The 8,607-nt window shown below is 37.1% G+C and overlaps 2 protein-coding genes across 2 annotated transcripts; one reads left to right on the top strand and one right to left on the bottom strand.

Moving 5' to 3' along the window:
* Window positions 1-628: 628 nt before the first annotated feature.
* LOC129945325 (zinc finger CCCH-type with G patch domain-containing protein) lies at window positions 629-2,547 on the bottom strand. The gene is made up of 5 exons (XM_056054994.1): window positions 2,369-2,547; window positions 2,177-2,309; window positions 1,991-2,118; window positions 1,476-1,920; window positions 629-1,408 (listed from the first exon to the last, which is right to left on the bottom strand). Exons 1-5 carry the CDS (start codon window positions 2,399-2,401, stop codon window positions 648-650), a joined length of 1,500 nt encoding a protein of 499 aa, XP_055910969.1. The 5' UTR covers window positions 2,402-2,547; the 3' UTR covers window positions 629-647.
* A 4,410-nt stretch (window positions 2,548-6,957) lies between these two features.
* LOC129945565 (proteasome subunit alpha type-3) lies at window positions 6,958-8,134 on the top strand. Its single transcript, XM_056055374.1, has 4 exons — window positions 6,958-7,116; window positions 7,180-7,635; window positions 7,692-7,804; window positions 7,869-8,134. Exons 1-4 carry the CDS (start codon window positions 7,096-7,098, stop codon window positions 8,038-8,040), a joined length of 762 nt encoding a protein of 253 aa, XP_055911349.1. The 5' UTR covers window positions 6,958-7,095; the 3' UTR covers window positions 8,041-8,134.
* The last annotated feature ends 473 nt before the right edge of the window (window positions 8,135-8,607 follow it).

An 8,607-nucleotide genomic window follows, 5' to 3' on the forward strand; every position in this document is an offset into this window, starting at 1 on the left:
CCTCCCCTGGGATGATACATCCAACTTGCCTCCTTATGCCGATCGACAAAAACTGATAGGTTTGCAGCCCTTATATTATTAGACGCAAAAACGCTGATATATTATTTGCTCACCAATTGTTAATGGGCAATATAGATTCCCCGGCACTCCTGAGTGATATTCATCTTAACACCAACCCTCGAAATCTGCGATCTGTTTCCCTTTTCTATATTCTTCATCACCGCACTAATTACGGGCACTTTGAACCAATGTCCAGAATTCTTCTTCACTGCAACGCTGCTATCGTAGTCTTCGATTTCAACATTTCCAAATCCCAACTGAAAGATACCCTTTACTTTTTCCCTTTTTGTAGTCCGAATTCCTCGTCCCTTGTAATTTTAAGTCAAATAAAATCAAAATTGTTAGTTCTTGTACATTAAAGAGCTTTTATGTGGGCCTTATGGTCCACAGTTGAAAACTGATAACAAGAACTCCAAAAACATGATAAGTTAGTGTTAAGTTATGATAACTTGTATTAAGCTGAATAAATATGATCTAAATATAGATGCATCCAATTAAATTAATAAAAAATAGAATTAAAGTACAACTTATTTCTATTTGTGTAACAAACTTTATTTTTAAATTAAAAAAAAAAAAACTTTAAAAAATCAGAAAACACAAAGCTTGTCTTTTGTTTTCCGCGACATTTGTTCTTTTGCCAATGAGCTTTCGCTTCTCCTTAGCCCACCCAACTCTTGATTCTTCGCTTCTAGCTGCATTTTTAATCGTTTGTGCACATCGGTACCGACTTGATGTCGCCTCATTGATTCCTTGACTTTTGATATCTCCCGTTCTTTCTTACGAATGTCATCTGAAATCCGAACACTCTCTACGTTCAGCGTCTTTGTGGTATGATTTTGGAAGGCGTTCTTCATTGGAGGAATGGTTGGTGGCTTTGATGCCGCTTTCTGCCCATCGCCACTTGCCAATATTGTTCCATTTAGAAATGAAAATACATCTGTTTTCTTAGACTCTCTGGCATATGCCTTGGCGTTTAGTGTCTCTTGTCGTTTTTGATGCTGTTTGAGTTTTTTCTCCACACTAAATAGATTCTGATCACCATTAGCAGCTTCACGGAGTTCCATGCAATGATCTAAGGACTTTCCTGGTGGCAGAATTTGAGCACTTACAGGCGTGACAATGCCCTCGCCATTCCATCCCAGGCCTGTACCCGTTATATAGCCCATTTTGGACATCAACTTGGAGCCAATACCCTTAGTGTGCTTCTCCCACGCACCCAAGGGTTGATCCGCAGCATAAGAAAACAGACTTTGTTCGATGAGTCGTGCCCTCCGGGCAGTTTCAAACTCATCCGATTCTCCGTCCGATTCATCATCAGAACTACCACTGCCACTGCTGAGATCTTCATCTGGAAAAAAGAGATGGCACATTATATTCTTGAGCAATAACCAATAACTTAAAAAAATAAAGTTTACCATGGAAAATGGGGAATAAATCTTCGAAATTGAAGTCAATTTCCTTTTTCTGACTGTCCAGACGCACCCGACAGTTCTTCTCAACGAAGTTAGCACACAAAACTCGCCCCTTGTGCCACATGCGGTCCTTCATCTTTGCAAGAACAACACAATTTCTAGCCAGCTTATCAAATTCGGGTTCTTTGTACTCCTTGAGCTCGGCAAACTCCACACACTCTCCATGGGAAAAGTGACACTTATCGCTCTCAAATCTACACTCGCCCTCAAGGTAGTACGAGCAAGGAATCATTTCCTTGTGAGTGGGGTTTGTGAAGAGAACTCGTACGCTTAGATTATCCGAGGAATCATCTACTCCACAAATTATTGCATTGTGGTAAGTTTTGGTTCCCCACGAATGTTGATGTGGGGCCGAACATTTCTCACCTATCTTTGATTCCAATAATTCCTGAAACGAGATGCAATCAGGTTTTGTCTGATGTTCCCGCGCCCGCCACAAAAATTCAAAAACAACCTACCTTAAGTTCCTTACATTTAACATCTGTTTCGCTCTTTTTATCAATTTCGCCAATTTCTTTCATGAAAAGAGACATTTCATCGTCGTTCTCGTCATCGCCGATTTGGTTGGTTCTAGATTCTGAGCTTCCTAAAACAGGATCAATTTAATGTAATATCGATTTTTTTCCAATTGGAAAAAATCTTACCATTATTTTCCGAGGTAGCAATTGTTTCCCTTGTGAGTTCCAAAAGCTCGTTGAGATCATTTTTTAGACTTTCTAAAGATTCTTTTTCCACAGGGTCGGTTGAACGTAGTAAGGCTTCTTCTACCGTACGTAGCTTGGATTTGGATTTAAGGAACAATTAATAAAAAACTATTGCACATTTTTGGAACAAACCTGTTCGTAGTATAGATCGAGTTCATTAGACATTTTATAAAAACCATTTAGGTCCTTTTTTTATACAAAACAAAAATGTTGGAAAATTTTCAGTTTTAGAAGTTTTTGGCGAAAAATAAAATCGAAGCGAAACAAAACAAAAAAGACAACAGTTGAACAGTTGTGTATCTGAGCTGAGCTCAACTGAACTGTCTTTATTCTTGTTAAGAAATTCTATGTTTTTCGGAACCATATTAAGGGCGTTCACATTGGTGGAAGTTTAGTCCCCATTCACATACGGAATCAAGTTGCTTGCGATTTCTTGGACGTTTTTAATCCTTCTATTCAAAATCACTCTAGAAAACAATGTTTTTTAACGAAGTAATTATGCGGTGATTTATTATTTTTATGTAATTAACTTACTTTTTGCCCTCAAATTTTGGGTAGGCTGAATTGGTCTGCAGTAGTAGTGTACCAATAATAAATATTGTGACCAATATAAATAAAAGAAGAAATTATTATTTGAATCGTATGATATCCATCGGAATTGAAATCCAGTATCGATTATACTATTAACATTTGAAATCCATATTAAGAAACTCGCAACAAAAGGGCGTTGCGGCCTGCATTTGACCTTAAACGCAACGCTTAACTTCAAATTATTTATCATAATACCCATAATATCATTTCAAAGTAAATAACAGGCCGTGAGATGACCTTGATAAGGTTTTTGTAATTAGAAAATTAAAATTTAACTTTGAACCGTCAGAGTTGGATTGTACGTCAATACATTTTTTTAAAAATAAACTTAAAAATAATCAATTTGTCGAAGTGGAACTGAGTTTGTCCTGTATGCCAGGCTCTAGCTAAATGGTTCTGATCCAATTAAACTAGCAAAAAAAGTTTATTTTCTAGTCCGAGCTTGCTACATGAACATAAAATAAAATGACTGATCTAATGAACTAACCTTAAAAGCTGAGCAGTGTAAGCTTTTATTTTTTTCGTGTGTAGCTGATATCAACGCCGGTAGCTTTGTAATTTCTAGAGTTTTTCTTACATAAATTCTCAAGTGCGTTTTGTAAAATAAATCGGTTTACTCCGATCAAACCTTGATAAAACAATAAACTGCTCTTTGCTTTACTAAAAAGAAAATCACTGATTACCTTTTTTTATCATTAGCGAACACGTCTTGGTCAAATCGTCACCATCGACAGATATAACTTTGTGGTAGTCAAGGACTTCGTTTACCTAAAGTCCGCTGTAAACACAGAACACAACACCAGCACTGAGATCAAACGCAGAATAACTCTCGCTAACCACTGTTTCTTTGAACTAAGAAAGCAATTGAGGTCCTCTCTCGAGGGACCAAGGTGTTGCTATATAAGACCCTTATCATCCCCGTCCTGCGAAACGGTGCAGAAGCATTGACTATGACAAAAGAGGATGAAAGGACCTTGGGTCGGTTCGAAAGAAAAGTTCTTTATGCGATCTACAGTCCCATATGCATCGAAGGGGAGTTGAGGAGAAAATGGAACGACGAGCTGTAGGGGCTGTACGGCGACGTAGACTTAGCCAGAAGGGTGAAAGTCCAACGACTTAGATGGCTGGGTCACGTAGAGCGCATGGAAACCAATGCTCGGTTCATAAAGTCTTCGAATCCACACGCATAGAAAAGCGCAGTAGAGGTAGACAGCGGATCAAGTGGCGCGCACAAGTGGAAGGTGACGTCAACCAACTTGGAGCGAGAAACTGGAGACATCTGGCTAGGGACCGAGCTAGATTGTGAAGTTTGTTGGGTGAGGCCCTAGTTCACACAGAACTGTAGCGCCACCTTAAGTAAGTAAGTTAGAACACTAAAAGGGTTTTGTATATCTTTAATATGCCAAAGACACAGTATGAGCATTAGGACAAGAGGGAAGGGTTGGATAGGAGGTGTCACTGTATATTGATTTTGAATTCTTGAACATTGCAATGACAGTGATAGAGCGAGGCAAGGTATTCCTCATTCGCGTAGTACAGCTAAAATATGAATCTCTGTACTGCTGTATGGCCGAAGTTGGGCTCAAGGGTAAACTGAGGGTCATTCCTAGAAGCGCGGGTATTACGGTTAAATTGCCTTATTTGGTAAAGCGACTGCTAGGCCACAAAAATATGTTCAAATGTTTTGCTTGCAACTCGGAGCAACTTTTAGTTGCTTGCCCTCATCCACCAATTAAATTTTATTAGCTGCAATGTTGTATTTTCCGTTTGGGATGGTTTAAGATGTCACAATAGCTTCTCCACATGTCATTATGTGACTATTTGTAATATGTATTTTATTTTCTCCAAATTATTAATCACATATTAATTTGTCGATACAAAATATTCTTCATGAACTTAACAGAATATTTGCTGAACAAATTCAACCTGAAGCCACAAAACATAAATTTTATTAGAGACAATTTAAAGTTTCCCGATATGAATCTTTTATTTTATACATTAAGGATATTCATGCAAACACAGAAAACCCATAGAAACCTTAAAAACTATAGAATTTTCTATCGGTAGAAATCAACTGTCAAAAATTGTATGGGAAAAATATTCTGCAAAATATAGACTTTTATCTCTCAAATTTGAAGCAGAAATCGTAAAAGAAAAAAAAAAAAAACAGATACATTTTGTCACGTTTATTTTGACATACCTAACACATAGCGCGCTCATATTATTTGTCAACACTCAACAGAAAACAAAAGAATAAAATGAAGAAGGTAAGGAAAACAATTATATTTTAGACAATTTATTAAAATTTATTTTTTAATCCAGAAACAAGATCAATAAATTCAAAAACGCCCAAGGCCGTATCAATCATCGCACCGCTGGACACAGTTTAAAACTATGAAGTATTTTTACATTTAACGCCTCTTTTTCAGCTTTGTTTTAATGAAAAATCTTTTCCTTCCAGAAACCAACAGCACAAAGATTTTTTCAAAGACATTTCTCCACAGCTGGCCAGCATCGACTGGATATGCACGAAGGGCAAAATGAGGTACCTAAAAGGAACCTATATGCCAGCGGGTAGACTGGAAGGGAAAAACAGGTGCCAGTCTCCTGAAAACTCAAAATCAAAATCAAATGGGGTGGCGCAACAGTCCGTTGTGAACCAGGGCCTAGTGACTTACAACTCTCAACCATTCCTGTGTGCGAGTAATGTTGTCAGGAATGGAGGGGACCTACAATTTTATGCCGAATCCGAACGGCTAGTTTGAGAAAGCACTTTTTCATGACAAGAATTACTCTTGAAGGATTTGTCAATTCCTCGCAAGAGGCAGTACCCGCGAAAATTATATATATATTTTTTTTTTTTTTTTAATTAAGGTGGCACGGGCAGGGATTGAACCCAAGACCCCTTGCATGACAGTCCAACGCACTAACCATCATGCCACGGGTACTACTCTCCTCCTTCTGAAAACTGGAGAAGAAAAAAGTGTTACAGATTTTTTGGGGCTAGGAAAAATATAATACCAAACATCGTCTATCAATCAAACTACTCCGCTGATGATCTCATCAAGGAAATCCCAGAGGAGGACCCAGATTATTATGAAAAGGAAAGCCACAATTACACCAACGAAAACACAGAAAGATCCTGGTTCGTGAAAAATCTCGTCATCTTTAATTAGGTCTAGGATGATATTAAAATTTGCCCAATTGACGCGAACGCTCTGCTTGAACCAATCTTCACCCAAATGAGCAAGACATTTTCCAAAAATGTGTTCTTTTTAGGCACAAAAACGGAACTGCATATCGGGAATTTTCAGTAATTAACATTACACCAACGAAAACACAGAAAGATCCTGGTTCGTGAAAAATCTCGTCATCTTTAATTAGGTCTAGGATGATATTAAAATTTGCCCAATTGACGCGAACGATCTGCTTGAACCGATCTTCATCCAAATAAGGCAAGACATTTTCCAAAAATATGTTTCATTTAGGCACAGAATGCTGCAAAAACGGAGCTGCATATCGGGAATTTTCGGTAATTAATATTAAGATCATAAAGTCTTCTCTTATCTTGTCCTCTTTGTCTTGCTGTTTATCTAATTTATAAAAGGTTTAATTTAACAATTTCAGAAATTATGTACATTTTACGTTCATATATGTAGGTACCATCGTTTTCAACAAATAATTCCAACATCAACAAACCATTTAAAGCGATTTGTTCATGCAATTAATTAAATTTTATTTTATAGCTAGTTCATGGCATTTTGAAGAGCGAAAATATTTGTAAAATGTAATTAAAACAATCACGTTTTAATTTAAAGTATCGAATGACGTAAATTGAACAAATTTTATAAGTTCATTTTGACGTTAATCAAACAGCTGTTTGTTTCTAACGTTTCCGCAAATATTTCTAATGGGGTGTTCATGTAAACCCTCTGCGAAAATTTATATTTTTCTACAAAGTAGAAAATTATATCGTTACATGAATACCCTTATTACACCGCCTTTCTTGTGTACATGATATGCATTCAAGAACACCATCATTATATACTTGAAGTGTGTTCACTGCCTAACAAATCGGAACAATTCTATATAAAACCTGAAAACGACAATAACACTTTCGAATGGCAATGCTGCAATGAAAAGTCAAATTTTGCCTGTCAAAACTAAAATTTTGCACATAACCTCATCTAACAAAGAACACAACCGTCATCGGTATTCGCTTGCTATTTTTACTTTTACATTCTTTTAATAAATTTAAATAAATAAAAATGAGCTCTATTGGTACAGGTGTAAGTAGCCATTCAAGTTAATCCAAAAAGAGACTTCCATTTAACAGAAAACTTCGTTTTTAGTACGATCTTTCAGCTTCGCAATTTTCACCCGATGGCCAAGTTTTCCAAATTGACTATGCCTCCAAGGCAGTGGAAAAAAGTGGAACAGTCATTGGGGTGCGCGGTAAAGATGGCGTTGTATTGGCCGTCGAGAAAATTGTCACCAGTCCTCTATACGAAGAAGACGCAGGAACCAGAATATTTACCATCGACAAAAACATTGGATTAGCCCTGGCTGGTCTCCTTGCAGATGGACGTTACATCGTTGATATCGCTCGTCAAGAAGCAGCCAATTACCGGCAACAGTTCGACCGTACTATCCCTCTGAAACTGCTCAATGAAAGAATTTCTGGGTACATTCATGCCTACACTTTGTACAGTGCCGTGCGTCCATTCGGTGTTACTGTAATTCTCTCAGCCTGGGATGAGGATCAAGGCGCACAGCTTTATAAAATTGAACCCTCCGGCCACTCATATGTAAGCGTTTTGAATAGAATAAATTAGTTTTAGTTTATAAATTATGCACTCTCCAGGGTTACTTTGGCTGTGCTAGTGGCAAAGCCAAACAGCAAGCAAAAACCGAGATGGAAAAATTCAAATTTGTGGAAATGAACACCGAGGATCTGGTGCAAAATGCTGGCAAAATGTAATTCTATAAAAGAAACAACGTTATAATCCAATCGAATGTTATCCATTTTTGTTTTTTGCAGAATCTACCAGGTCCATGATGAACTAAAGGATAAGGATTTCCGTTTCGAAATGAGTTTGGTAAGCAAGGAGACCAACGGAGTTCACCGTTTGAACCCAGCACCATGGCATGCAATGGCAATTGAAGCTGGACAGGCTGCCAAGCGAGAAGATGATAGTGATAATGAAATTTAAGTTATTTTTTCGATTTTTTTTATGGCTTATATGAGATTTCATTGCAAGGTTAACGGTAACAAAAATAAACAAACATTAAAATTATGATCGATAACATTTTTTCATAATATGTTTTCTTTCATCTTGGGTTATTTTTAAGGAAATGACCCTGCAGACATTTTTTCAACTGACCTAAACGAATAGAAGACAAGTAAGCAATATGGCAAAAGTCCTAATCAAATAAAATAAGCTTTAAGGACTATTACAAATCTTTTGTAGTTGAGCTTCAAGAGTAGTTTTTTTTTCGATTACGATGAAATGGGAATGATGCACACTATTTGGTTGTTTATATCTTCAAGTGTAGATAACAGGCTATAAGGATCTAGTTGCCCGTCACATTAGTAAGCTTATAAGCCTGCCTGGGTCGAATCTCACTTAAACCCTTTTTTAAGAAAATCCTAATGTAAAGAGCATAAGATTAATTCTGTAGACTCATTTCTATGCTGATTAGGGAGCATCTGCATATATTTGTACCTAAGGGAAGATCGAATCTCAATTCTGGACAGCCTTTAGGAAAAAAGTATGAAA

Source organism: Eupeodes corollae, chromosome 2 (assembly GCF_945859685.1).
Source record: "Eupeodes corollae chromosome 2, idEupCoro1.1, whole genome shotgun sequence".
In the NCBI taxonomy this organism is placed as follows: Eukaryota; Metazoa; Arthropoda; class Insecta; order Diptera; family Syrphidae; genus Eupeodes; species Eupeodes corollae.

Excerpts from the sequence above, each read along its gene's own strand:
- LOC129945325 (XM_056054994.1), bottom strand. The coding sequence starts at position 2,401 with ATGTCTAATGAACTCGATCTATACTACGAACAG. Across the intron at positions 2,119-2,176 it reads TGCTACCTCGGAAAATAATG|GAAGCTCAGAATCTAGAACC; the intron begins GTAAGATTTTTT and ends ATCCTGTTTTAG. Across the intron at positions 1,409-1,475 it reads TTTATTCCCCATTTTCCATG|ATGAAGATCTCAGCAGTGGC; the intron begins GTAAACTTTATT and ends TCTTTTTTCCAG.
- LOC129945565 (XM_056055374.1), top strand. The coding sequence starts at position 7,096 with ATGAGCTCTATTGGTACAGGT. Across the intron at positions 7,117-7,179 it reads TGAGCTCTATTGGTACAGGT|TACGATCTTTCAGCTTCGCA; the intron begins GTAAGTAGCCAT and ends CTTCGTTTTTAG. Across the intron at positions 7,636-7,691 it reads AACCCTCCGGCCACTCATAT|GGTTACTTTGGCTGTGCTAG; the intron begins GTAAGCGTTTTG and ends TGCACTCTCCAG.